Below are 27,728 nucleotides of genomic sequence, written 5' to 3'. Positions count from 1 at the left end.
TCCCAGGGTGGGCAGCCCTGTCTCCAGTGGGAAGGTGGCCGCGGAAGCAGGCAGGGTGCTCTCAGGTGCCCCTCTTCCCTAGGGAAGAGCTCACCCATCTACCCAGGCTGTGCTGACCAGGCCGTGGCCCCATGCAGCATTTGCACCCAGAGAGCTCGGGGTCAGTCAGGGCTCTTGTGTCCCCAGAGGGACCCTGGCACTGCCTGTCCAGGCATCTCTCTCCTCTGGGCACGTGCTTATCTCCTTTGCCATGTGCCTGCCCACCACAGCCCAGGACCTGGTTCCATGAACAGCTGCTAGAACAGTGCCTGGCCTTAGAAGAGGAAGACCCCTCTCTCTGAGGCAGTCAGGCCATCTAGGGTGAGGGGAGTGGAGCAAGGCGGGAGGGTGGAACAGAGGTTCCCAAATCAAGACTGAAGTAAGGGCACCACCCCTGAGCATGGTGAAGGGGGCTGGAATGCTGGCCTCATGCAGGTCCCTAGAGGCCAGGGGGAGACAGAGCCAGGCCCAGGAGCCTCCCGGGATATAGGGCCTGGGAGACAACCAGCCCAGACCTGGCACCTGGCTCATGGGTCTGCGCTGAGGAGCAGGGAGAGTTGCCCCAGTGGCACAGGATTTTGGCCTGGCCACCTGCTTCCCACAGAGAACTCAAGTCGTGGGGTAGCTGGGGGAGCTCCAGACAGCCCTTTTCTGCAAGATGGATCCCCAAGTAGGCCCCTCCCCTCAGCCCCCCCCCCCCACCATAGTGCTCCTCATAAGGCAGCCAGGTAGCCTGGGGAGGGAGGGTGCCTGCCCCTGCCTCCTCCTGCAGAATGCCACAGCAAGAAAGCCAGGTGCCTGCCCTTCCACCCCCACTGAGGGGTGTGTCCAGCCAGGCTGCCGGCCTGTGGAAGGGCCACAGGACTGAGAGAAGGCCTGCTTGGTGGGTATGTACCCAGCCCTGGTGAGCCCTGACCTGCCTGCAAGAGGTAGGGGAGTGGCTGGGAGCTTGGCAGGAGGAGCCTTCTGAGGAACTCATCCTTGCCAGACAGTGTTTCAGGGGCTGGACCTGGGAATGACAGTGAGCATAGGAGGGAGTGGCCCGAGGGGGTGGAGGCTTGAGACAAGGCCTCAGCCAGCCTGGGGCAGGAGCCTCAGGCAAAGCAGCCCGATGGGCATGGCCATGGCTCCTGAGGCCTCTGCCTAGCCCAGCAGTCTCCTGCTGGCCCCAGCTTTGTACTGGGAGCTATCACTCTTGCTGACCAAGGAGGGGAGCTGGCACCCCCTGCTGGAGAGGACAGAGGGCTTCCTGGCAGAGGAGTGGGATGGGGAGGCGGGGGCGGGCTGGAAAGGCAGTGGTTGATGAACAGTGTGATGGGAGAGTCCAGGCCTGAGTGAGAAGACGGGGAGCAGCAAGGGAAGCGAGGGCCGTGTGGAGGGTGGGGGCAGGGCTTGGAGGCCTGGCAACTGGGGACCGATCTGAGTAACCGCCTGACCAGCAGCCGTATGGACAGCATTTGCCTCTTAGGCCCATCCTGGCCTTGGCACAACTGAGCCCAATTCCTGGCCCCTGCCTCAGGCCAGGAAAGGTGTGGCTGGCTGGACAGGAGCCACAGTGCCAGCATCCACTTTGGTCTTAGTTGGGTTGTTTGGGTTTTGGTCCTGATCTTGTTTCTGAATGCTGCTTATGTGAGCTGGAGGGAGAGTGGACACCACCCCGCATCCCCTCTCACTGCCTTGTGATGGGATCTTAGAGAGGCTGGGCCTCGAAGACTCAGGTGTGGCCCCACTGGATCAGGTGTACAGCCCTCTTGGGGGCGGGGAGCCCTCTGGGGGTGGGGAGCCAGCCCCCACCAGTGTCCTCTTGGGTGGTGAGTGATTTCTTGGCAGCACCAACCCGGGCTGCCCTGTGGAGGGGAGAGACGCCTCAGCCAGGACCCCAGCATTGGCCATGCTCCCCTGCCCAGTGTCCCAGGGCACAGCCTGGGCCCATGGGACCTGGAACAGATGCATGGGAGCCTGTGGGGTGGATGAGTCCATTACCCATGGTGAGCCCATGTCCCCACAGAGGGAGAAGAGCTGGCGAGAGTGGCAGAGGGCACAGGCTTCCCACCCCAGGAGCCACGGCGCAGTGCGCAAGTGAAGACGGCCCCCACAAGTTCCCCAGCAGAGCCACACTGCTGGCCAGCAGAGGCTGCCCCAGGGACAGGCACCGAGCCCACCTGCAGCCAGGGTAAGGCGAGTTGGGAGCAGCCCAGCACCAGCCCGCAGGAGGCTGCCTCACAGCTGGCAGCCAGGGTGGGTTTCCTGTCCTGGCCTTGGAGGGCAGGGCCTGGGGATGCCCCATGGAATGAGATGGGGAGGAAATGGGGATAGTGCAGGCCGGATAGGGGAGCCAAGGGAGAGGCCCAGGCTGAAGAGTTTGGCTCATGGCCCATTGTGTCAGGGACTGGGTAAAGAGGGACACCAGAGGCTTATTCTGTCCCTGGCATCATGGAAGGGTACTAGCGAGGGCAGGCAGCCTGCTTGGGCGTACTGCAAGACCCAGGCTGAGCCCAGAGTGGGGAAAGAGGGGCAGTCATGGACAGGGAGGAGCATGGGCCCCGTGACAGACACTTGAAGGACATCAGCAGCAGGCAGAAGGGTGGACAGGTTGGGCTGGGCCAAGCAGGCGTCCCTGTCGGCAACCACGTCAGATTCTAGCCCTGGCCTCTGTCCGGCCTGTTCCCACCAGCTGCTCCAACCAGGCAGGCCCCTTGGGGACTCCTCCTGGCGTGGGCCTCCCACAGACCACTCGGGATGGCAGGACCTGGCGCCAGCCCCTGGGGGCCAGGCATGGGCTCTGTGTAAACCCCATTCCTTTTAAAGCCATGGGGCTGCAGAGGAATGTGGAGGCGAGCCAGGCCAGCCGGGTCCTCCCGGCTCATGCAGCTCCCTAGAGGCTGCCAGGCCTGCAACTGTCCCAGCTTTCAGGCTCTGGGTAAACTCAGCCCCTTGCTCCCCCTGGAGGATGAGGTGAAAGTGGAGGCCCTGGAGCCAGCCCAGTGACCACACCTAGCTGAGTGACCAGCTCTGGGCTTCAGTGTCCTCCCTGGGGCATAGACACCAATAGGACATGGATCCTAGGATGGTTGTGGGGATGTGACAGTTCATGCAAGCATGATGCCTGGAGGTCTTGCAGAACCCAGCAAGGCTCGGGGAGTCTCAGGCCCTGGGCTTTTTGAGTTCATGGTGTTACTGGGTGAGGTTCACAGTCCCAGCTCCCCACAGCCCAGGGCCAGAGTTGGGTCCCTGCAGGCTTGAGCCAAGTATCTGCCCAGGGTAGAAGCCTTGGAGCCTGCCAGCCAGCACAAACTACACAGCATAAAGACCCAGGACCAGTGGGGGCGAGATAAAGTGCTCACTGTGTAATGCAGCAGGCAGGAGGTGCTCTTGGTCCCTTTGTCTTCCAGAGGGGAAACTGAGGCCTGAGCCGAGAAGGGAAGGGGAGGCTCAGGAGGCTGCGAGTGAGACTCAGCCCCTGAGCTCTCCCCCAACAGCCGCCAGCTCCAAGGCCCCCAGCGGTGGGAGTGCCCAGCCACCAGAGGGTCACCCAGGCAAGGCAGAGCCCAGCCGGGCTAAGTCCCGCCCCCTGCCCAACATGCCAAAGCTGGTCATCCCCTCCGCCGCCACCAAGTTCCCCCCTGAGATCACCGTCACGCCACCCACCCCAACCCTGCTCTCCCCCAAAGGCAGCATCTCGGAGGAGACCAAGCAGAAACTGAAGGTGACCTCAGGGGCTGGGCCGGAACCACGCGTGTGGGTGGGCGGCACAGGTTACAAGGGGACCTAGGGTGGGGGTGGGGGTGTAGGTGAGGATGGCATAGGGGCCTGGGACAGGGGTGAGGGTGAATCGGGAGTCTGGGGCAGGGGTGAAGGTGGCAGAGGGATTTGGGGCAGAGCCCAACCATCCCTGACTAGTGCCCCACTCGGCCCTCTCTGCAGTCAGCCATCCTTTCTGCCCAGTCTGCTGCCAACGTGAGGAAGGAGAGCCTGTGCCAGCCGGCCCTGGAGGTCCTGGAGACATCCAGCCAGGAGTCCTCGCTGGAGAGCGAGACAGACGAGGACGACGACTACATGGACATTTGAGGGGCCCCTGCAGCCCCACCACCACGCCCCAGGAGACCGGCCAGGCCTGGGATGCCCTGGAATCCACTCCCCACACAGCCCCCAGGCCTGCCCAGTCCACCTCCTCATGGCATTCACCCTGTACCCAGGTCAGGGCTGTCCACACCACGTGGGAGCCCAGAGGAGGAGGGGTCCACCTTAGCCATGTGAAGGTGGATTGGTCGCCATCTGCACGCCAGGCGACATCCTTTTCTATGAAATGTTGACTTTGTAAATCTGCCCACACCCAGCTGGCCATGTCCACCCCTCGACGCCGGGATGAGCCGGCTGTGCCTGTGTCACAGTGGAGGGGTCATTTAGGGCCAGGCTCGCCCCTCACTTTTTTTGGTTGCTTTTCTAATAAAGATGGAACAGTTGTCTTTGCCTCTTTGCTCACCTCTAGGGGGCAATCCCGCAGAGTCTCGGGTGGAGGGTTGCTGTCCCCAGGGATTCTGGGCCTGGGCCTTTACTGCCATAGCCCATAGGGCAGGGCCCAGCCCCCATCCTTCTCCAGCATCTCAGGGATCAACCAGGCAACCAAAGCAGCGACTGGGGGTGCCCAGTGGGGTAAGGAGAGTGCCGGTTTGGGGCTGGGCCAGGCAGACGCCTCCAGTGCAGCTGGAGCCGGGCCTCAAAGGGGCGTTAGGTGCATCCCCAGAACTCCCCCGGCTGTTGGTGGGTGGGAGGCTGTATGGTGGGAGGGCAGGCAGGACTGGGGCTGCTGAGAAGCTGGGAGGAGGGGCTGTCAAGGAGGGAAAGGGGGGATGGGGCCGGCAGGGAGGACACTTAGTCCCAACACCGTCGCCCCAACAGGGCCAGTCAGAGAGTAGCTGTGGGGCTCAGTGCAAGACGTAAATATGAAGCCCCTTGTTCAAAAATGATTAAGGATTTTTTTTCTTTTCTTTTTTTTCTTTTTCTTTTTTTTTTTTTTTTTGAGGCAGTCTCACTCCGTCTCCCAGGCTGGAGTGCAGTGGCACGATCTCAGCTCACTAAACTTCTGCCTTTCGGGTTCAAGCGATTCTCCTGCCTCAGCCTCCCAAGTAGCTGAGACCACAGGCACACGCCACCACTCCCGGCAATTTTTGCATTTTTAATAGAGATGGAGTTTCACCATATTGGCCAGGCTGGTCTCAAACTCCTGACCTCAAGAGATCCACCCACCTTGGCTACCCAAACTGCTGAGATTACAGGCGTGAGTCACCATGCCTGATCAAAAATGATTAAGGATTTTCAAGCAGCCCCCACAGAGCATTAAACAAGCCCCTGAAGCTGGCCCCGCCCCTGAAGGTTCCAGGCCCATCTGTTTTGGGGATGTACAGGTTCCAGGGGCCCAAACCCACCCTTCACCACCCTCTTCCCCTCCCAGCACCACAGGGGCCCTCCTGGCCCCTGGGACCGCCCACGAAGCAGGCTCTCTGTGCAGGATGGAGATGGGGACCCTCCTCACTGCCCTGTGCCCCTCATGGGCTGGACACGCCCACCACCCAGGAAGGAAGGCGTAAAGGGCTGGGCACCGCCCTTGTGGAACCAGAGGCTTGGCGGCCCTAGATGGTTCTGGCTGAACCTGCCTTCAGAGGGCTGAGATGAGCCGGCCGGCCGCAGTTACTCAGCTGACGCCCCCTCCCTGCAGGGCCTGGGGTAAGGAGCTTCCCAGACTGCACACCTAGCCCCTACCGCACTTCCATCATCTCCGGACACACACAGCAAGGGTTCCCAGGCCAGAAACAGGAAGCAGCAGCTCTTCGTCCTCCTGTTCCCGGGAACCGTCTCAGCCAACCCCCAAAACCCCTCCCTGGAGCCTCACCTCAGGGACACCTCAGACCCTCCCCTGCACCCAGTGCTGTAGGGAGAAACCTCAGCCCTGGGCCCGGGATGAGTGCCCTCGCCAGCCTGGGATCAGGAGACAGGCTCTCCCTGGCTCAGCACCTGAGTGTCCACTCACAGGACACTCACCTGCAGAGATGCCCTGAGCGCCATTGTGGGTTAAGGGACTTTCTCCCCTCTGGAAACAGTCCCTGAGAAGCTGAAGGTCTTGAGGGCCTCTCACCAAATGTCTTTAGGAGGCGGGAAGACATCAAATGTGGGTGTGGCTTCCCTGGAACAGCTGTGTGTGGGGACTCAGGAGCCAAGTCCCCCAGCGCACGCCTCTGACACCTTCAGTAAGGGCCACCCCTCTGGAGCCACAGGTGGCTGCCAACACCCTGTGGTTCCCAGCAGGCACCACCCAGGCAAGAGAGAGAACAGGCCGGGGAACAATGGACTGGCCTGGCCCCAAGTGCTGGGCAGATCAGAGACCAGATGGCCTAAGCTCATGCCCTGGGGCCAGCTCTGACTCCCTGCAAGTGTGGCAAGAGTCCCTTTTGGACACCTTGAGAAGCTGCAGCTGGGAGAGGACCACCCGCCTGTCTGGACATCCAGCCCAGATGGCAGGGCCCAAGTGACCAATCCCAGGCCACAGCCCTTACCGCCCACCCTGGCTGCAGGGGCTCCCAGAAGCCACCATGGGCCTGGCTTGACCTTGCCTGTCCACATCTGAGCTTCAGTTTCCTCATCTGCTCAAGAAGGGGAGCAGATTGATTAGACTATGCAAACTCTGAGTGGCAGGATTAGGTGTGACTGGGAGAGCCAAGGCTCCCCAGTGTGGTGGCATCTCTGGAGCCTGGGGATGGACCCTGTCTCCCTTCTGGGCCCCCAGCTGGGTTTGAGTACCTCCTCTCCCCTCCCTCCTTCCTCCCTCCGGAGGGGTCCCCTGCAGAGCTGCCTCAGCCCCAGGGCTCAGCCTGTGTCTGACCCAAACAGCTCCCGCATCCCCGGGAGGATGAGTTGGGAGCACCTCCTTCCTGCAGGAAGATGAGGGCTAGAGATGGAGGTCAATGTCAGGGCCACAGAGGCTAGAATCCTGCCTGGAGCTTAAACAGCCCTGCCTTACCCATCCTGTGCATCCAATCCTCTGCTGCAGCCCCGCCCGGCACACCCTGCACACAGGGCGGGGCTGGGACCCGGGGTCTGAGCTTTGGCCCCTGGACATCCGGCTCATCGCCTGCCAAAGGCCCTACAGCTGGAGGCTCCAGCCTCCTCACCCTCCCACAGGGTCCCAGGGCCGACCCATGCCTGTGGGCCAGGAATGTGCTAACGGGGCAGGTTGGGCCTTGCTGGTCCACGCAGGCACCTGTGGACTTTGAGAGGGGACCGGGCGGGGAGGGGCGAGGAGGGGCGGGGCGGGGCGGTGCCGCAGAGTGCAGGGCGGGCGGGGCCAGGCCGGCTGGGAATGAGCTTCTCTAGCCGCCTTGCCTCAGAGCCACTGCACTGCTCGCTGCAGACACAGACTGCACCATGAAGCCAGCCCTCCTGCCCTGGGCCCTGCTGCTGCTGGCGACAGCCCCCGGCCCAGGCCCTGGACCCGCAGCAGGTATGCCTCCCTGCCCTCCTGTGCCCCCATCTGTCTGTCCATCTGGCTGCAGCCAGGCCTGGGCAGACGCCCCTCTGGGCTCAGCCTCTGTCCATCTGTCAGGCCATCTGTGGTTGTGCTAGGGGTGGTGGGAAGAAATTCTGAGGGTCCATGTCGTGGGGCAGCCCATGGGGATGGGAGATCTGAGCCAGACCCATCCTAAACCCTCTGGGAGCTAGGAGGGAGGCGGGGGAGACCAGCAGAGGCCTCAGCCTGCGTCCCCAGTCCTGACAGGGTGGGATCGCGGAGGGGGAGCCAGGATTGTGGGTCCTCATCAGGGTGGGGCTGAATCCGGGAAAGTCTAGGGGAAGCCCCGAACTCTAGAACCAGGACACTGGCCACAGGCCACCCCCCACCCCACTTCCCATTCACCCTCCTGCCACTTATCTCACTTGCAAGCATCTCTCGGCCTCCTTCCCCGACCCCTGTGTGCCACCACATCCTTGGCCAGTACATATTTATTGTTGCTCTTAGGTGCCAGGCACTGCATTTAATGGAGTGGGGCCAGCGGGGTGGCTCAGGCCCAGGCCTGGCCCTCGACTGGCCTCTTTTGACAGGGGACGGGGAAGGGCCAGGGACGTACGATTCCGTCCTGGGTGCAGGTACCCGCCCCAGTCCCTCCCTGCAACCCTTCCTTCATGTCAGCCCCTGGAAATATGGCCCTGCCGCAGGTCTCATGGCCCATAAGAGATGCTTTGGGCCCGGCGTCTACAGCCCCTCGTGGTGTGCACCCCCACTTCCCTTTCCCCACTTCTGGGACCCCTGCTTGAAATGTCCCTCCTCTCCCCAAAAAGGAGGGGAGCTGCCCTGGCGTTCTGCTCTGAGGGCAGGGTTCTCTTTGGGGTCTCCACTGTAGTCCCTGGGAGAGTGAGAAGGGTCAAGTTCAGACCCTGCACCATTCCCTACCAGGCCTCGAATGGGACTCTTGGCAGCCATGTCCCCCTGCCAATCCAGGCAAGCAAGAGGGGTTCTGCAGGCTTCAGGGCCCCCAGAAGGTGCGCTGTCCACAGACACCCTGGGGAGCCAAGAGAGGTCGAGGGCTCCGGCTACCGTGGCCCTCTGAGGACCCCCACCTGTGGGATAGAGGACTTGGTGGCTGAAGTATAGTCATGCCCAGGGGCTTCTCCTGACCCTGCAGGGCTGAGCGGATGCAGCCTTTTGCCTCTTCTCGCTGCATTCTAGCCCGTCAGGGCAACAGCCAGATGGTCTGTGCTAAGATTCATCCTATCCCCACGGGCCCTGTGCCTTTCTACCATGTCCACGTGGTGGCCAGTGCAGCTCCCGGCCAGCGTTCTCCTGGGATGCTGCTGTCCAATGGGCTGTGGGAGGAACAGAGACAGGCCTTGCACGTGGGGCAGCCAGTCCGGCACCCGCCAGGCCAGGCCCTCAGCATCCTCTCCTCCAGATGCCCAAGACAGCTGCTCCATGCGCTGTGGCGCCCTGGACGGTCCGTGTTCCTGCCACCCGACGTGCTCCGGCCTTGGCACCTGCTGCTTAGATTTCCGGGACTTCTGCCTGGAGATCTTGCCCTACTCAGGCTCCATGATGGGCGGCAAGGACTTTGTGGTGCAGCACTTCAAGATGTCCAGCCCCACAGATACCAGTGCGATCTGCAGGTTGGGAAGCCTAGGAGGCCGGGCACCAGGGCCCCACACCCCCATCCCCGTGCGTGCTGAGGGCTCAGACCCACTGGCTGGCTGAGTGGAGCCCCTCAGACCCAGGACAGGCAGGAGGGCACAGGGACGACTGGCTGGCTGGGTTCCCCAGGGAGGTCGGGGGCCCGGACTGTCGAGAGGCTCAGCCTGTGATGGCCCAGCCCCTCCTACCACCACTATGCCCGTAGGTTTAAGGAGAGCATCCAGACCCTCGGCCATGTGGACTCCTCCGGGCAAGTGCACTGTGTGTCACCCCTGCTCTATGAGAGTGGCCGCGTCCCCTTCACCGTCTCACTGGACAACGGCCACTCCTTCCCTCGTGCGGGCACCTGGCTGGCTGGTGAGCCCTCAGCCCTCCTCCCTACCCACAGCCTGCCCCCACGGGGACTTTCCCCAGTACTAATCTATGCACACCAAGACTTGGCCCGCCCGTGCCCTGCCACTCTGGCTGAACCAGTCCCTTAGGAGGCCTGCCCGCCTGCGAGAGTTCCTTCAGCTCCTCTCCACTCCCTGGCATCCAGACAGCGATCCCAGCCCAGAGTGAGTGGGAGCTGCAGGGGTCCCTAGAGAGGTGGGCCGGTGCCTATCCACTGAGCTCTGCCACGCCAGGGCAGGGGAGAAGCCGGGTGGAGGCTAGAGGCGTGGGCAATGGAGGGAGGGCAGGCCCCTGCCTCTGCGGCCTCAGTGTCCTTTTCTGCCATGAGGGCCGGAGACACCATCACCCAGCTGCTGCCGTGCATTGGCCCTGGGGGCTCCCACAGCCCTTGAAGACTTAGGGCCTCCTCCCTGCACCCCCTGGGCCCAGGCCCTCACTCACCCCTCACCTCCCCGCCCAGTGCACCCCAACAAAGTGTCGATGATGGAAAAGAGCGAGTTGGTGAACGAGACGCGTTGGCAATACTATGGCACCGCCGACACCTCAGGCAACCTCAGCCTGACCTGGCACGTCGAGGCACTGCCCACACAGACCGTCACCATCGAGCTGTGGGGCTATGAGGAGACAGGTGAGGCCAGCTGAGGGCTGGGGTGGCATCCAGAGCTTTGGGCCCCCAGAGGTGGGAGGAAGGGAGTCCCAGCTGTGTGGGGACAGGAGGGGAGTTTCCAGGTGGGGCTGAGGAGGGAAGGGGATCCCAGGCAGAGACTGGGGATTCGGATGGAGGGAAGTGCAGGTCAGGGGGGTCAGGCAGGTGGGAGGGGTCAGCTGCGTGGGGCCTGGCTCCCGGGGAGGAGGCTCATGCGGAACCCCTGCATGGCTGGCATGGCCCTGGGCCCAGCTTCCAGTAGGGACATGGATCCTGGAGTGTGGCAGGAGGTGGTGGTCACCCAAGCCAGGGTCCCTGCTAGAACACCGCCTCCTAAGGGGACTGCCTGGCGGTCCATCCACCCACCTGTCAGGCTGCTGTAGGTGCCAAGGCCTGGGGCCAGGCCTCCAAGAAGCCCCAGGGCTAACCAGGCCTCCTCTCCCTCAGGAATGCCCTACTCACAGGAGTGGACTGCAAAGTGGTCGTACTTGTACCCCCTGGCCACACACATCCCCAACTCTGGCTCTTTCACCTTCACCCCAAAACCTGCTCCTCCCAGCTACCAGAGATGGCGAGTGGGTGCACTTCGGATCATCGACAGCAAAAATTACGCGGGGCAGAAGTAAGGAGGCGTGGAGGCACGGGTGATGGGCGGAGGGCCCGGCTGCCTGCGGCCCATCGTGCTTGCCTGCGCAGCCCGGGTTGGGGGTGGGGAGAGTGGGCGACCATGGGGTGGTGTGGCCTGGCCCCAGCTCCAGCATCATTGTCTCCACAGGGACGTGCAGGCGCTCTGGACCAATGACCACGCGCTGGCCTGGCACCTGAGCGATGACTTCCGAGAGGACCCTGTGGCCTGGGCACGCACTCAGTGCCAGGCCTGGGAGGAGCTGGAGGATCAGCTGCCCAGCTTCCTGGAGGAGCTGCCGGACTGCCCCTGCACCCTGACCCAGGCCCGGGCGGACTCCGGCCGCTTCTTCGTGAGCCTCCCATCAGGGCCCAGGAGAGGGGATGAGGGTGTCGCCTCCCCACTGAGGACAGCACCAGGGGAGGCAGACAGAGGTGTCCTGGAGGGTGGGGCGGGGGTCTCAGGCCCCTGTAGGGTTGGCCTCGGGAAGGGGATGACAGAACCGGAGGCCACTGGATGACAGCCACCTGCTGCTCTGCAGACGGACTATGGCTGTGACATGGAGCAGGGCAGTGTGTGCACCTACCACCCCGGGGCCGTGCACTGTGTGCGCTCTGTGCAGGCCAGGTGAGCCCCCAGGCTGGGGCCGGGGTGGGGACTGGGGACAGGGGTGGGCTCCCAACAGTGGCCTGGCCGTGACCCACTGGCTCCCGCAGCCCTCGGTACGGCTCGGGTCAGCAGTGCTGCTACACAGCGGACGGGACGCAGCTCCTGACGGCTGACTCCAGCAGCGGCAGCACTCCCGACCGCGGCCACGACTGGGGCGCACCCCCGTTCCGCACGCCACCCCGAGTGCCCGGCATGTCCCACTGGCTCTACGATGTCCTCAGCTTCTATTACTGCTGCCTCTGGGCACCCGACTGCCCCCGCTACATGCAACGGCGGCCCTCCAATGACTGCCGCAACTACCGGCCCCCGCGACTAGGTGGGTGCCATCCTGTGCCCTGGACCCTGGGAAAGATCGGGCTGGGCTGGGGTGCACCCCACCTGACCCTCCACTCTCACCCCAGCCTCCGCCTTCGGAGACCCACACTTTGTGACCTTTGATGGCACCAACTTCACATTCAATGGGCGCGGAGAGTACGTGCTGCTAGAGGCAGTGCTGACTGACCTGAGGGTGCAGGCGCGGGCCCAGCCCGGGAGGATGTCCAACGGTGAGGCCAGGGCGAGGGGCTGCTCTGGGTGGCGCAGGGTAGATCCAAGGTGGGAGGCTGGAGCCAAGTGGTGCCCGTTCTGCTCCCACCACCACAGGCACACAGACCCGTGGCACAGGGCTGACTGCAATGGCCGTCCAGGAGGGCAACTCAGACGTGGTGGAGGTCAGGCTGGCCAACGGGACCAGAGGTCTGGAGGTGCTGCTGAACCAGGAGGTGCTGAGCTTCGCCGAGCAGAGCTGGATGGACCTGAAGGGTGAGTAGTCCAGCCACGCGAGGCTGCGGGCTGCCCTCACCTCCTCCCCATTCCTGCGGGGAGACTGAGGGGAAGCCCTGGGCCTTCACGCCTCTCCCAGCCCTGGCTAGAGGCCTGGGTGGTCCAACCTCAGGCCTTCACACCCACCAAGGTGCCCACATCATACCCACCTGGTCAAAAGCCAAGAGGCCAGGATGGGGGGACATGTCCTCCCTACGGAGCATCCCGGGAGCCATCTGGAGGGAACTCACCCGGTAACGTTCACCGCTGGCCTGCACAGAGCCACTCTTGTGCTCCTGTCGCTCCCTCAGTCCTCAAAAGCCACTGCAAGGTCGCCAGCCCTGCACGGTTAAGGATGCCCCTGGCAAGCGGTAGCGCCAGCATCCGAACCCCTTGCTGCAGGGAACTGAGCGAATGAAAAGATTCCTGGTTGGGATGGGTGGGGACCTGGGAGGGGCCTGTCAGCACTGAGGGTGCAAGGACCCTCGGGACGTGCCCAGGCAGGTGTGGCTGCTGCAGCCAAGGCCAGAGGGACCCACACGTGCATCTCAGCATGGGGGGTTCACCGCAGGGGCTGCACCTCAGGTGCCGCTGGGGGTTCCACCACAAGCATGGCAGGGGTGGTGGAGGGTCATGGTCAACAGAATTGGCCCTGGGTATGCCCTCCCTTTCCCTGTAGGTGCCCTCACCCACAGCCCCTGGGTGCAACCGCCGCCACCACCGCAAGGCCTGCAAAGATGATGCCCAAAAGCACCGTGTAGCTGCGAACTGGTGGGGAAGCGAGTGTCAGCGAGGGGCCCTCTGGGGTGGTGAGTGGGGACAGCTGCAGGCAGGTATATGAGCAGGGTGTCCTCACCTGGCTGGCACTCCGGGGTGGGTGAGGACCAGGTGCCATCAGCCTGGCAGGTGCTGGTCTCTGCCCTGGCCAGGCTGTAGCTGTTGTCACAGTGGAAGTAGATGGTGGAACCTGCCAGGTACCTGTTGCCCTCCTTTTGTCCGTTGGGAGGTGGGGCCAGCCAGCCACAGGACACTACTGGGATGGGGGCAGTGTGTGCTGCTGCGACACAGGAAGGGCAACATGTGAGACCCCCCCAGCCCCTGTCCCGAGACCCCAGGGCAGCCGGTGGGACCGCCGAGCCTACTTCTAACTGCCCAGCCTGGAAACAGGAACCTAAAAAGTATTAATCACAGAGATAGGAGAGGACTAGGGCCCTGCTCATTTTGTCTGGAGTTTAACTCACTTGAGGTAAAAGTTTGTGGCTGGCAGAGAGGTAGGTAAATGAGGGAGAAATTGCAAAAAGGAGAGAGTCACTGATTGTAGGAATCCCAAATTCTAAATGCAACTGAGGACAAAGCCCTGGCTGCCCCTGCACTCTGTGTGTGGGGGAAGATGTACGGAGCCCAGCTTCCAACTCACTTGGTCAAATGAGGAAACTCTGGGGAAAACGCAAAGTCTCTACAGTCAGCACTGCTTAGGGAGGAGAGTGGCTGTGGGTGCTCAAGGAGGTGGAACTTCATTCCCCAGGCCTGGGTCCCAGAGGAGGACGGCCTGTGTGCTGTGCTGGACGGTGATGTCCAGCTTCTTCCCAAGTGGGAGCCAGCAGCTGCTGAGGAAGGGTGATGTGGAACAAAAGAGAGAGCCTGGGTCTGAGGTGTGTGGTGGTTTTAATGGATCTGGGTTTCTAATGAGACACCCCCGGCGCTGATGTGACAAAATCACACCATTGTGTCTAGTGTTGTATCTTCCGGGGCAGGAGATGGTGGTTTCTGCCCTGGGGGCTGAGCCCCTGCAGGAGGCTGGACCAGCACGGGGAGATGCAGAGACGCGTGAGCACAGGGCAGGGTCTACCCTGGGGTGGGCAGAGCTGGGAGGGTAGGCCTGCAAGGGCCTCAGGGGCCTGTGCTTGGGTCATGTGCGAGGACAGTGTGGAAGAGGGGACCCAGGCAGGATGGGGACACCCATAACCCTCCTCCTGAGGACCCAAAGAGAAGGCAGAGCTGCCTCAAATCTTTCCCTATGACAGTTCATTTTGTGTGTCAAATTAGGTAGGCCACAGAACCCAGTCATACACTCAAAGAGAATTCTAGATGTGTCCGTGAAGGTATTTTTAAAGATGGGATTCACATTTAAAGCAGTAGACTTTGATTAGCCTTCATCTGTTTTTTGCATTTTTGTTGTTGTTGTTGTTTTTTGTTTTTGCTTTGAGACAGGGTCTTGCTCTGTTACTCAGGCTGGAGTGTGGGAGTGCAATCTTGGCTCACTGCAGCCTCAACCTCCTAGGCTCAAACAATCCACCCACCTCCGCCTCCTGAGTAGCTGGGACCACAGGGGTACAGCCCCACATGTGGCTAATTATTTTATTTTATTTTTTGTAGAGACTGGGTTTTGCCACGTTGCCCAAGCTGGTCTCCAATTCCCGAGCTCAAGTGATCCACCCACCTCAGCCTCCCAAACTGCTGGGATTACGGGTGTGAGCCACCGCACCTGGCCAAGCTCATCATTTACAATGTGAGTCATGTCCTTTACCCAGTCAGTTGACAGCCTTGATAGAAATAAGATGACGACTGAGCTGTTACCTCTGAGATGACAACAAGAAACACATCACCCAGGTGGAGATGACAGAGACTTTGCTTGGGTAAGAGCCTGTCAGATCCATGTCACCCCAGGTCCATGGTGTAGGTGACAGCACGGTTTTAGCTCAGCAACGCTCAGCCCCAGGCCGGCTGCACCCACGCTCTGCCCATCAGCCCCAGAGCCGTGTGTCTTGCACGGGTCTGTGCTCTTCCCCGACTGCAGCTGTGCTCCTTGGCTCACCCTTTCTGGTTCCTCTAACTTTCCACCAGCATCCTTCACCTCCCCTTCCTCAGACACAAGCAGGCCCCATGGACCCAGAACAGGATTCTTTCAGTACTTAAGTTTTACTTCGATTTTTTTATACTTTTCAAACTAAGCTTGGCTTGACCCAAATCAACATCTTTCGACCTCCACCAAAGTCTCCAATGAGATATTTTTATCTTAAACCACAAATTTCTCCTTGAAAAAACATAATTAGGGTGAGGCAATATGAACAATGGATAGAGCTAAAAGTTAAACTAAATATAAGCATGTGGCCCTGTCAGATCTAGTTGTTTGAGGAAAATCACGTGTTGTTTGAAGAACTGACAACAGAAGGCATGCCTGAGCTAGACTTGGGAAAAGTCACCAGCCAAGATGACTGTGCAATCCCAGAGAACAGAAGGGAGGTTTTTGCTTACTTCTCTGTAGGTCTTGGGCACTAAGTCTTAGAGTTGCTACGCCATACATTACAGTAATAGCCTCATCCTCAGGCTGCAGCCCAGAGGTGTGCAGAATCCCTGCATTGGCTGAGGCATCTTTACTTCCAGAGAAGCAGCTGGGGACTCCAGAGCCCTGGTGTTTATTTGAGTCTGAATAGTATTCTCAGGAGAAACTGGGGAGGGATCCCTGGCTTTTGCTAGGACCAGAGTATTGAGAAGTCATCAACACGGAAGCACAGAAGCCACTGCTCAGGGTGCAGGTGAGTCTGGCAGATGCTCCCAGGGATGCAGAGAGGCAGGGCGGCTGAGTCAGCATGGGCTGGGAGAGGGAACCTGCAGACAGATAGTCCTAGGTGCTAGGACAGTGACCAGGGTTAAGCTGTTTGGGGGTATGAGCCAGAGGAGGATGACACAGGCTCAGGACCTGACCCTGGACATCAAAAGACTGTTCCTATCTGTGCAGTGAGAGAGGAACATGAGGAGGAGGGGATCCAGGCCCTGGTGGACACAGCCCTCCTGAAACCTGAGTGCCGTGCTGGGCCGCACAGGCCTTTTTTATCTTCTCCACTTGCCTGGTGGGGAGGGGCTGTTCATGTCAATTTGTTTGATCCACTGGTGATCTCTGCCTCACCCTGAGAACCAGCTGAGGTCTGAGCTTGGTTCTTTAGACAGAGGGTCTGAGGGGTGAGACTCAGAGTTTGCCCCACTGGAGGGACCAAGGAGGAAGCAGCTTCTGGGACCTTCCACAGATCTGTGAGCACGAGACTCTGCCCAGCTTGGAAGGACACAGCTGCTGACTCCTCAGCAGCAAACACAGGCTTTGCTGCCCTAGCCCTGGGGAGATAGGGGGGCGTCACAGCTGCGGGTGCTCCTGTGCAGACCCTGAGACAGACCCACAGTGCCCTCTGCTGCTTGCTGGCCACCCTGCAGTCTCTCAGCGGAAACTGTGAGTGGAGTCACCTGAGAGCCAGGCCACTGTCAGGCCACAGAATCTGTGAGTCAAGACTCTGGCTCTGCCCCGTGTTACTGACAGGAATAAGAATCCTTTACTCATGAGGTTTTTCTGGATTTCCAAGAGAAGCCCACGAGGGAAATCTGATGACCATCCAATGTGAGGAGGCTGCAGGGAGCGGGGAATGCAGAGGGCTCTGGAAGCGAAGACCTGAACAGCTCCCTCCACAGGGGCCAGGGAAGGAGGCAACTGATAGTTGGATATTGTAGATGGGAAAATGTCTCACATGTCTGGCCTCCATCCTGGATGATTTTACTCTTAGGCCACATACGTTGCTGCCTCTCCTGCCACAGGATGCCTCTCCTGAGACCCAGTACCATGGATGGGTGGCTCAGCACAGCCTGGGCCCTGGACCCTGAGAGATGAGTGTGGTGCAAAGGAACATGCTTTAGTCCACTCCGGAAACACTAGCAAAAGACCAGGACAAAGCAGCAGTGAGACAGGCGTTGAGGACATCAAAGTGAAACCATGAAAGACCACTGTGGTGAAGCAGTGGACAGAGAACAGGAGCGGTGGAGGCGTCCCCAGGGGTAACACCAGGTTTTCTCCACGGAGGTACAAATTTACTTGTTCAGGTCATCTCAGTGCCCTGGATCTTCTTGAAGTGAAAAATCACTGAAGTCTTTGTGCTTTCTGACATTCTGGGCCCTCTCTTCCTTCATCTTCCTTTGCTGCCCCAGCTTGAAGAGGGTCTGCATTGGCACATTCAGTGAGGGGCTCTGAGGCGGTGTTGTCCTCCTTGCATGGACATTTTCCACCAGAGGCTGAGAGGTAGATCAAGTGCTGAGTTCCTCTTCTCAAGTGCAGCTCACTCCCCCGCTCTCTGAATGAGAACCTGTTATCTATGCGTGTTTCTCTTATTTCCACCCAGGGACGCTTTTGTTAAAACTGTGTATATCTCCTCTGTTTAAGGGGCAGCGGTGGCCGCAGGTGCTCCTCATGCTTGAAGGAATGGGAGGGGAGTGTCCACAGTGGCTCGGCTCCTTGGCTGGGCGCAGTCACTGGCAGGGTCAGCTCCAAGTCCTCATTAGACCAGCGCCCAGGCTCCTTAGCCCAGGAATGTCCAGAATCTGGGCACAGAGCCCAGGCCTCAGGCCACCGTGGCCCACCTGAGCAGCTCCTCCTCTGCACTTCCTGGGGCCCGGCATGGAGGCACAGCCCCCGAGGCTGCTGGAGGATGACCAGGGCCTATCAACCTTTGTGGAGAGGGTCCTGAATGGGGGCTCAGGCAGGGTAGCATTGGTCAGATTTGCCCCTTAGGTCTCAGAGAAAGTGCTGGAGAGGGTGAGGCTGGAGGTTGGGGGCTGGGTGGAGAACGGGGTTGGGAGGAGAGGAGGGGGGGAGTTGAGCCCCCTCAGTGTGGCCTGCAGCGCTGGGAGTGGCCACATGGGGGCAGCAGAGTGTAGGAACAGCGAGTCTGGGTGGCGGGAGGTTGGGAGGGCAGTCAGCCCCGCCCTGCAGCTGGATCAACAGGGTTGGTCACAACCGCAGCCAAGGTCCGCCACAGCCCACCCCTCTGGCGCCCCTCACCTGGGCCATCCCCCCATCTCAGGAGTGTTGAAGAGGTTGCACAGGTCGCCCCAGGTCATTCAGCAGGCACTGACCATAGGTTGGGAGTCCAGGCCTCCCACCTACTTGGCCTTGCCCTTGGCGAATGGGAGAGCTGGGGAGGCAGAGGCAGGTCTCATCTGAGGCCTTCCTGGAGGAGGGGAATGTGCATGATGGGGCCTGTGTGCGGGAACAGAGCTGAGAGGGTTGCAGGGCGGGGTGGCAGGAGGCTGGCGGAGGGGAACAGGGTCTGGTTTCCTGTCTTTCTAGATCTCTCTCTGTTGCTTCCCCATTCCCTGGGTTTGCACCTCCAGGCACGGTGGGGCTGAGGGCCAGCCGCTTGGCCAGCTGGGCAGGCACTTTCCTCCCTACAGATGAGGTAAGGCAGGGCTCCCCTCCCACTGTCTGAATCCCCAGCGCACCCTGTGCCACGCCAGGCCTGGGCCGCCACGTGTCAGTGGGTGAGAGGTCAGTTTCCTGGTCAAGGCCTGGACATGAGGGAGCGGGCACAGGTTTACAGGGGGCCCAAGAGGGTCAGGGGCAACTTGGCAGCTCATCAGGTCCACTAGAGGGTGTCCCAGACAAGAACAGCCCCCGAACTGAAGTCACGAAGCAGGTTAGATTCTCAGAGCTCTGATTGGTTGGACAAGGTGTTCTGGGTAGAGGAACAGTCTATGCAAAGGCTCAGAGGAAGTGCAGTCGTATCTGCGGAATGGCAGGGGTGGGGGCCAGCCGAGGCCTCCCCTGCCAGGCCAAGGCATTTTGACTTCATCCTAAGAGCAAAGTGTGGCCTGCCTCGGGCTCCCCCACCCCCACCAGTCTCCCTCCAGGATGGGCCCTTGGTCTGCCCCCGCACCTCCCCTTTCCAGCAGGAGAAAGGGTGCCCTGTCTGTGGCCCTAGTCCCAGACATCAGATGTTCCCAGTGACAGGGGCAGGCCAGGCTGGGAAGCCCCACCACCTGCCAGGGGCTTTTCCTGGGGCCTAAAAGAGACAGAGGCAGGGCCTATGCAAAGGCAGAAGGCCTGGAGCCGGTGCAGACTCTCTAGAGACATCAAAGGCGGTGACCTCCGCCTCAGGGGGATGGTCTCCCAAACAGCAGCCCAGGGCTTGCAGGACGGGCAGCCATGGGAGCTTGCGGGTGGTTCACGGTGGGGTTGAAATGACAGAGTATCAGAGTCACCCAGTGGCCTGTACCGTCGTGGTGGTACCAATCAGAGTGGGGCAGATGGTAACCCAGGGCTTTGGAAACACAGGTGATGAGAGAGCTGGGGGGTGTAACAGGAGCCGATGAGGTCCCTGCAGGATCCCAAGACCCACCTTGGGCGGAAGGGCAAAGGGAGGAAGGAGTGTGCTATGGGAACCAGGTCCAGGTCCCTGTGGAAGTGGGCGTAACACAGGCCTGTGGGCCGAGGGGAGTCACAGAGGTGACAGCCCAGCTGCGGGTCCCCCGTTGACTAGAGCAGGGAAGCCCCACTTCTCTGTGCCCCCTGCCCTCCAGCCTCCCACTAGGTCTCTTGTTGGCTGAGCACAGTGGGTGCGGCTGACCTGGGGGCCAGGATCTGACTCAGTACAGTACAGTACAGCCACAGCTGGGGAGCGAGGGACCCCCTCCTCTGCCACGCTGCTTCCTTCTGCAAGCTCCAGGGTGGCCGAGTGCCTGCTGTGGGCCAGAGCTCTGCTAGGCCCATCAGGACCCCCCTGTCCTCAGGGTCCAATGTGGCCAAGAAGGAGGGAGGTGTCGGTGCAGCGCATTGTAGGAGTGGGAAGTCAGGGAGGCATCCTGGAGGAGTCCGGCTTCCCACAGGCCCCCCTCCAGGCTTTCGCCAGCTCCCTTTGTTGCAAGGATGTAAGGATGACTGACTTTGGAAGCCATGCTAACCAAGTCCCTGCTGACCTGATCTCCCACCACTACTGTTCCAAGACCAGGAAATACATTTATTTTGCGATTAAGTCTTAATACATTTCAGGGACCATTTGTTGAAGCAGTTGGTTGGTGCTGAGAAGGCAAAGAAACTTTTCTTGACATCAGTTAGTCTGTATGACATCTCACTCTGTCACCCAGGCTGGAGTGCAGTGGTGCGATCATAGCTCATGGCCGCCTCAACCTCCCAGGCTCAGGTGATCCTCCTGCCTCAGCCTCACAAGTAGCTGGGACCACAGGCACGCCCAGGCTGGTCTTGAACTCCTGGGGTCAAGCAATCCTCCTGCCTCGGCCTCCCAAAATGCTGGGATTACAGGCACGATCCACTGCACCCAGCCAAAAATAAACTTTTTACCTGAGGAATGAGCGCCCCCTTTAATTACAGGCCCAGAGAGGCATTGAAATGTGACGGGGTGTCACAGCAGTCGTGCCTCACTCCCACCTTGATGCCACTTGCTAGGTGGGTTCTGGACTAACCGATGTCAAGTAGCCGTAAAATGCCATGTGCTGGACACCATAATGTAGGGGCCACAGGAAAACTTCCCCTTCACCCTCTGAAGGTTCAAGGAAAAATCAACTCACAAAAGGCAGATTAATTGGAAAACAAGGCATGCAAATTTATTAGCATGCATTGGGGAGAATCATAGAGTCATTGCCGAATATCCCAATGGGATAAAGATGCTTATATACCCCGCTTCTTATGGGAAAGGGAGATGGGAATCTCTCCTTTGATACTCAGCTGCAGCCAGACTCCTGCAGGAAGCCCCCCTGACCTCCCACTCCTACAACGCACTACACTGGCCACTCCCTCCTCCTCGGCAGCACTGGACCCTGAGGGGAGGGGTCTCCTGATGGTCCACAGCGGGCACTTGATCACCCCGGGCTGGCAGGAGATGGGAGTGAGGATGATTTCAGGAGGACAGTACATGATTTGGGCTGGGGAGGATTTTTTTTTTTTCTTTTTTTGAGACAGAGTCTCCCTCTGTCACCCAGGCTAGAGTGCAGTGGTGCAGTCTTGGCTTGCTGCAACGTTCACCTCCCGGGTTCAAGCGATTTTCCTGCCTCAGCCTCCCGAGTAGCTGGGACCACAGGCACTCACCACCACGCCCAGCTAATTTTTGTATTTTTCGTAGAGATGGGGTTTCACCATGTTGGCCAGGTTGATTTTGAACTCTTGACCTCAGATGATCCATGTGCCTTGGCCTCCCAAAATGCTGGGATTACAGACATGAGCCACTGCCCCTGGCCTGGGTGGGGAGGATTTAATGGGTTTAAAGAACATACAATGGGCCAGGCCAGGTGGCTCATGCCTGTAATCCCAGCACTTCGGTAGGCTGAGGCAGGGAGATTATGAGATCAAGAGATCGAGACCATCCTGGCCAATATGGTGAAACCACATCTCTACTGAAAATACAAAAATTAGCCGGGCGTAGTGATGTACGCCTGTAATCCCAGCTGCTCAGGAGGCTGAGGCAGGAGAATCACTTGAACCTGGGAGGCGGAGATTGCAGTGAGCCAAGATCGCACCACTACACTCCAGCCTGGCGACAGAGCGAAACTCCGTCTCAAAAAATAAAACAAAATAAACCAAACAAAAAAACATATAGTGCCCTGGGACAAAGTGTGTTGGGCCTGAAGAGTAAGCAATAGATTGTGACAAGTCCGTCCAGGTGTGTTGACAGTTTTCAGTCTTTCTTCCTGTGACAGGAGTTCAGTTAAGGAAGACTCACAGGAGGGGCCAGAGCTCATCATTTTCTTCCTTGGCAGGTCCAGACTTCAGGCAGATAAGGAACTTCAGAGAACAACTTCATCCTGAGCTCTGGATGACAGATTGAGACCGAGGCGGGGAGAGGCCAGAGACCTTGTGGCGTCTTCTTCAGTTCAGTGCCATATTTTGAGGTATCAGTTTCTGAGCCCCAGCAATAACTCATACTCTATAGTTCAACAGTAACCAGCCAGGCAAGGAGCAGTGGCTCACATCTGTAATCCTAGCACTTTGGGAGGCCAAGGCAGGAGGATCGCTTGAGGCCAGGAGTTCAAGACCAGTATGGGCAACATAGTGGAGCCTGCCTACAAACACACACACACACGCGTGCGCGCACACACACACACACTTAGCCATGGCAGCATGCACCTGTAGTACCAGCTACTCGGGAGACTAAGACAAGAGGATCATTTGAGCCCTGGAGGTTGAGATTGCAGTGAGCTGTGATGGCACCACTGCACTCCAGCCCAGGCAACAGAGCAAGAGCATATCTCTAAAAAAAAAAAAAAAAAAAAAAAAGTATAGCCCATCACTAACCCATGTTATTGAAACTGACTTTGCAAAAGTATAACTGAGGAAATTATGACAGTGAAAGAAATCAGAGGTGACCAACTCCATCTTGCTTCTAACTTTTAAGCTGTCCTACTTCATTCCTGGGTGTAGGCTGAACTAACTTTGGGAAGGAACTCAGTTCATGGTTTGACTCTGAAATAAAAGTGTTAACAGCCCTTTCCCGAAAAGACCCCCTTCTTGCCTGGGGACCTGTCCGCCTTTGCAGGACTAACAAGTTAGCTACAAGATTAAAAATTACAGTTTAGGGGTCATTCCACCTCTGGCTCCAAGAGTCTGAACCTCCCCAAATTGCTCCTGGGGATAACATCACTATTGTAAAACTTAAAATTAGGGCTTGAGATATTTGGCAGACCCTGCACTCCATGGATCAGCTGACACTACCCAGACCGGTAATGTTGCTCAACCAGTTCTGCCATCGCAGCCAGGAACAGAAGACAGCAAAAAAAAACAAAAAAAACAAAAAACAAACAAAAAAAAACCTCACTGCGGGCTGGGCATGGCGGCTCACGCCTGTAATCCCAGCACTTTGGGAGACCGAGGCAGGCAGATCACCTGAGGTTGGGAGTTCGAGACCAGCCTGACCAACATGGAGAAACCTCGTCTCTACTAAAAACACAAAAATTAGCCGGGCATGGTGGCGCATGCCTGTAATCCCAGCTACTCAGGAGGCTGAGGCAGTAGAATCACTTGAACCCGGGAGGCAGAGGTTGCGGCAAGCCGAGATTGCACCATTGCACTCCAGCTTGCACAAAAGCGAAACTCTGTCTCAAAAAAAAAAAAAAAAAAAAGAAAGAAAAAGAAAAACTAACTTCAACCCCCTGTGATTCCACCTCCAACCTGACCAATCAGGACTCCCCACTTCCCAAGCCGCTACCCACCAAATTCCAAATTATCTTTAAAAACTCTGATCCCCTTGGTCGGGCGCAGTGGCTCAGGCCAGTAATACTAACACTTTGGGAGACTGAGGCAGGTGGATCACTTGAGGTCAGGAGTTCAAGACCAGCCTGGCCAACACAGGGAAATCCCGTCTCTGCTAAAAGGGCAAAACTTAGCCGGGTGTGGTGGTGCATGCCCGTAGGCCCAGCTGCTTGGGAGGCTGAGGCACAAGAATCACTTGAACCCAGGAGGTGGAGGTTGCAGGGAGCGTCTCAAAAAAACAAAAGGCAAAAAACAAAAAACTGTGGTCCCCGAATTCTTGGGGAGACTGATCTGAGTGATAGTAAAACTCCGCTCGACTCTGCATGAATTACTCTTTGTCCACTGCAATTCCCCTGTCTTGATAAATAGACTCTGTCTAGGCAACTGGCAAGGTGAACCCATTGCAGTTACTAAACCAGTGACAATTCCTGCTAAACAACTTTGTATCAGCCCACTCCTTATTCTTTTTTTTTTTTTTTTTTTTTGAGATGGAGTCTTGCTCTGTCGCTCAGGTTGGAGTGCAGTGGCACGATCTTGGCTCACTGCAGCCTCCACCTCCCGGGTTCAAGGAATTCTTCTGCCTCAGCCCCCGTGAGTAGCTGGGGCCACAGGTGCATGCCACCACTCCCGGCTAATTTCTGTTTTGGTGGAGTTTTTTGTGTGTTTGAGACAGAGTCTCACTCTTGTTGCCCAGGCTGGAGTGCAATGGCACGATCTCAGCTCACCACAACTTCCGCCTCCCAGGTTCAAACGATTCTCCTGGGGTTTCTCCATATTGGTCAGGCTGGTCTCGAACTCTTGACCTCAGGTGATCTGCCCGCCTCAGCTTCCCAAAATTCTGGGATTACAGGTGTGCGCAACGATGCCTGACTTCCTTATCCTGTCTTTTAAAAAACTGCTTTTGGCCAGGCATTCAGAAGGCTGACCTTCTGAACTGGCTCCCAGCTATTTGGGAGGCTGAGGCAGGAGACTCGCTTGAACCCAGGAGGCGGAGGTTGCAGTGAGCCAAGATTGCACCACTGCACTCCAGCCTGGGTGACAGAGCGAGACTCTGTCTCAATAAATAAATAAACAAAAACTGCTTTTGGGCCAGGCACAGTGGTTCATGCCTGTAATCCCATCACTTTGGGAGGCTGAGTTGGGAGGATCACTTGATTTCAGAAGTTGGAGGCCAGCCTGGGCAACACAGCGATATGCCATCTCTTTAAAAAAAAAAGAAAAAAAAAATCTGCTTGTAACAAAGGTCCAGTGAAGCACTCCCCAAGGCAACTTGGAAGTGTGTCTGGGGCAACCGTTCTCAACCTTGGCCCAAATAAACTCTCTATATTAATTTTGCCTCTGTTTCTTTCTTTGTTTTTTTGAGATGGAGTTTCGCTCTTGTTGCCCAGGCTGGAGTGCAATGGCGTGATCTCAGCTCACCACAACCTCCGCCTCCCAGGTTCAAGCGATTCTCCTGCCTCAGCCTCCCAGGTAGCTGGGATTACAGGAGTGTGACACCACGCCTGGCTAATTTTTATATTTTTAGTAGAGACGGGGTTTCATCATATTGATCAGGCTGGTCTCGAACTCCTCCTGACCTCAGGTGATCCACCCGGCTTGGCCTCCCAAAGTGCTGGGATTACAGGCGTGAGCCACCGCGCCTGGCCAGTTTCTTTCTTTACGTCGACAGTCCCTGTAACAACACACCAGAGGCATAGGTATAAAAATATGGTCTTACCTTTTTCATTAGTGTGGAAAATAAATACTGTGTGTGCAAGGTGAAAAAAAATCTAAACAGAACAATGCAGGGAACTAGCCCCTGGCTAGGGGACATTGAAGCTGTGCTCAGCCTTTTGCTTCTTTAAACACTGTTGTGCTGTGTAAATAAGTTCAGGTTAACCTGGAGGAGAAATTTGCTGAAGTAGATCAGCTGGTTAAATGGCACAAGCATTGTCTATCTAGAGTTGTACCAGTTGACGCCGCCACCAACCTACAAGAGAGCCTGGGTCCCCACGCAGTCACTGGCATTCGGAGCCTTCACATTTTTTGCTCTGCCAGATAGATAGAGCCTTCAGCATGTTGCTGGGTGATGTGACATTTCCCAGAACTCCGTTTCCTGCGTGTTTCTGGTTAGGGTGAGCCACGAGAGATTCCTGTGCAAGATTTGGCAGAAGTGAAACACAAGTCATTTTCTTAGCTCCCTTTCCAGTCATGGCCACAGGCAGAGGCCAAGCCTGCAACTGTTCTGCCTTTCCTTGGATCTGCCTTCAGCTATGCTGACTCCTGGGCCACATGTGTGACAAAAGGTCCCAGCTTTTCAGAAAACCCTTGTCACCCATGGCAACAAGATAGGACCACTTGTAGTGGCTCACACTCGTAGTCCCAGCTATTTGGGGGGCTGAGGTAGGAGGATCACTTGAGGCCAGGAGTTTAAGACCAGCCTGGCCAACATAAGTAAGATCCCGTCTGTACTGAAAATACAAAATTAGCTGGGCATGGTGGCACATGCCTGTAATCCCAGCATTTTGGGAGGCTGAGGCGGGTGGATCACCTGAGGTCAGGAGTTTGAGACAAGCATGACCAACATGGTGAAGCCCCGACTCTACTAAAACTATTAGCTGGGTGTGGTGGCGACGCCTGTAGTCCCAGCTACTCGGGAGGCGGAGGCAGGAGAATCGCTTGAACCCACCGGAGGTTTCAGTGAGCTGAGATCGGGCCACTGTACTCCAGCCTGGGTGACAGAGCCAGACTGTCTGTAAATAAATAAAATAGCCAGGCACGCTGGTGCACACCTGCAGTTCCAGCTAATCTAGGAGGCAGAGGCGGGAGGATTGCTTTAGCCTGGGATGTCAAAGCTGCAGTGAGCTGTGATCCCAACACTGCACTCCAGCCTGGGTGACAGAGTGAGACCCTGTCTATTAAAAAAAAAAAAAAAAAGGAAAAGAAAATGCCAGTTTTTCTTTTTTCTTATTTTATTTTATTATTATTATTATTTTTTTTGCCCAGGCTGAAGTGCAATGGTGCCATCTCTGCCCACTGCAGCCTCCACCTCCCAGGTTCAAGCGATTCTCCTGCCTCAGCCTCCTGAGTAGCTGGGATTACAGGCATGTGCCACCATGCCTGGCTAATTTTTGTATTTTTAGTAGGGTCAGGGTTTCACCATGTTGGTCAGGCTGGTCTCAAACTCCTGACTTCAAGTGATCCACCCACCTTGGCTTCCCAAAGTGCTGGGATTACAGGCGTGAGCCACCGTGCCTGGCTGAAAATACCAGTTTTTCTTTCTTTCTTTCTTTCTTTTTTTTTTTTTTGAGATGGAGTTTCGCTCTTATTGCGCAGGCTCGAGTGCAATGTCACAATCTCAGCTCACAGCAACCTCCACATCCCGGGTTCAAGTGATTCTTCTGCCTCAGCCTCCTGAGGAGCTGGGATTACAGGTATGCGCCACTACGCCTGGCTAGTTTTTGTATTTTTAGTAGAGATGGGGTTTCACCATGTTGGCCAGGCTGGTCTCGAGCTCCTGACCTCAGGTGATCCTCCTGTCTTGGCCTCCCAAAGTGCTGGGATTACAGGTGTAAGCCACCATGCCCAGCCCCAATTCCAGTTTTTCAAAGTGGTTTTACAATTGATATTTGCACCAGCAGCATGTGAGAGTTCTGTTGTGCCAGATTCTTTCCAACATTTGTTATTGTCGGTCTCTTTCATTTTTTCTTTTTTTTTTTTTTCTGAGACAGAGTTTCACTCTTGTCACCCAGGCTGGAGTGCAATGGCGTGATCTCGGCTCACTGCAACCTCTGCCTCCCAGGTTCAAATGATTCTCCTGCCTCAGCCTCCTGAGTAGGTAGGATTACAGGTGCGTGCCATCACGCCTGGCCAATTTTTGTGTTTTTAGTAAAGACGAGGTTGTGCCATGTTGGCCAGCTGGTCAGGAACTCCTAGCCTCAGGTGGTCTGTCCGCCTCTGCCTCCCAAAGTGCTGGGATGACAGGTGTGAGCTGCTAGGCCTGGCCGGTCTCTTTCATTTTAGCCATTCTGATGGGCGTGTAATGACAGCATGTTGTTGAATTGATTTGAGCTTTTCTTACAAGGCTGAGCCAATGAAGTTGTGCAGGCTTTCAGATACTCATTGGCCATCTAGACCTCCTCTTTTGTGAGACATCTATTCAAGTCTCTTGCCCATTTTCTATTGGCAGGATTTTTCTAATTGATTTGTACGAGTTTTTGGATAAGAGTTTGTTGTCAGCTGCAAATATTCACCCATTCTGAGAGTTGCCTTTTCACTGTTTCAGTGATGTCTTTTGTTGAACAGAATTTCTTAATTTTCATATAGTCTGATTTACTAATTTTTTCTTCTATAATTAGTACTTTTTGTGTCCTGTTTAAGAACAATTTTT

At 57.5% G+C, this 27,728-nt stretch overlaps 3 protein-coding genes across 19 annotated transcripts in view; 2 read left to right on the top strand and 1 right to left on the bottom strand.

Annotated features, from left to right (window-relative positions):
* CABIN1 (calcineurin binding protein 1) overlaps nt 1-4,502 on the top strand; it is a 163,164-nt gene extending 158,662 nt beyond the window's left edge. For 6 of the 15 annotated variants that reach the window (XM_031656051.1, XM_031656053.1, XM_031656056.1 and 3 more), the window contains 3 exons: nt 2,048-2,212; nt 3,432-3,745; nt 3,940-4,230. In XM_031656051.1, coding sequence (XP_031511911.1) covers nt 2,048-2,212; nt 3,432-3,745; nt 3,940-4,107 — 647 coding nt within the window. In that variant the 3' untranslated portion in view covers nt 4,108-4,230. Of the gene's footprint in view, nt 1-2,047; nt 2,213-3,431; nt 3,746-3,939 lie in introns of all 15 variants that reach the window. The other 9 variants (XM_031656057.1, XM_031656052.1, XM_031656062.1 and 6 more) reach the window with 8 other exon arrangements.
* A 748-nt stretch (nt 4,503-5,250) lies between these two features.
* Nucleotides 5,251-12,375, top strand: SUSD2 (sushi domain containing 2). 2 transcript variants are annotated; one of them, XM_031656046.1, is made up of 10 exons: nt 5,252-7,534; nt 8,979-9,189; nt 9,417-9,568; nt 10,065-10,232; nt 10,698-10,872; nt 11,026-11,227; nt 11,417-11,502; nt 11,592-11,860; nt 11,946-12,089; nt 12,187-12,375. In XM_031656046.1, exons 1-10 carry the CDS (start codon nt 7,459-7,461, stop codon nt 12,351-12,353), a joined length of 1,650 nt encoding a protein of 549 aa, XP_031511906.1. In that variant the 5' UTR covers nt 5,252-7,458; the 3' UTR covers nt 12,354-12,375. The 2 variants fall into 2 exon arrangements, with proteins under 2 accessions (XP_031511905.1, XP_031511906.1); XM_031656045.1 differs by having other exon boundaries at nt 5,251-7,534; nt 11,946-12,372.
* Nucleotides 12,376-12,573: 198 nt separating this feature from the next.
* Nucleotides 12,574-27,728, bottom strand: part of GGT5 (gamma-glutamyltransferase 5) — a 47,566-nt gene continuing 32,411 nt past the window's right edge. Inside the window, exons 9-10 of one of the 2 annotated variants that reach the window (XR_004178838.1) lie at nt 13,202-13,402; nt 12,574-12,669 (exon numbers count right to left, since the gene is read on the bottom strand). The gene's annotated coding sequence lies outside the window, so the exon portion shown is untranslated. Of the gene's footprint in view, nt 12,752-13,201; nt 13,403-27,728 lie in introns of both variants that reach the window. The other variant, XR_004178837.1, reaches the window with a different exon arrangement.

The sequence above is a fragment of the Papio anubis genome, chromosome 16 (genome assembly GCF_008728515.1).
Source record: "Papio anubis isolate 15944 chromosome 16, Panubis1.0, whole genome shotgun sequence".
Classification (NCBI taxonomy): Eukaryota; Metazoa; Chordata; class Mammalia; order Primates; family Cercopithecidae; genus Papio; species Papio anubis.
The sequence above is the reverse complement of the archived record's forward strand: the minus strand, read 5'-3'. Positions and strand labels throughout refer to the sequence as shown.

Excerpts from the sequence above, each read along its gene's own strand:
- SUSD2 (XM_031656045.1), top strand. The coding sequence starts at position 7,459 with ATGAAGCCAGCCCTCCTGCCCTGGGCCCTGCTGCTGCTGGCGACAGCC. Across the intron at positions 9,190-9,416 it reads GATACCAGTGCGATCTGCAG|GTTTAAGGAGAGCATCCAGA; the intron begins GTTGGGAAGCCT and ends CTATGCCCGTAG. Across the intron at positions 11,503-11,591 it reads GTGCGCTCTGTGCAGGCCAG|CCCTCGGTACGGCTCGGGTC; the intron begins GTGAGCCCCCAG and ends TGGCTCCCGCAG.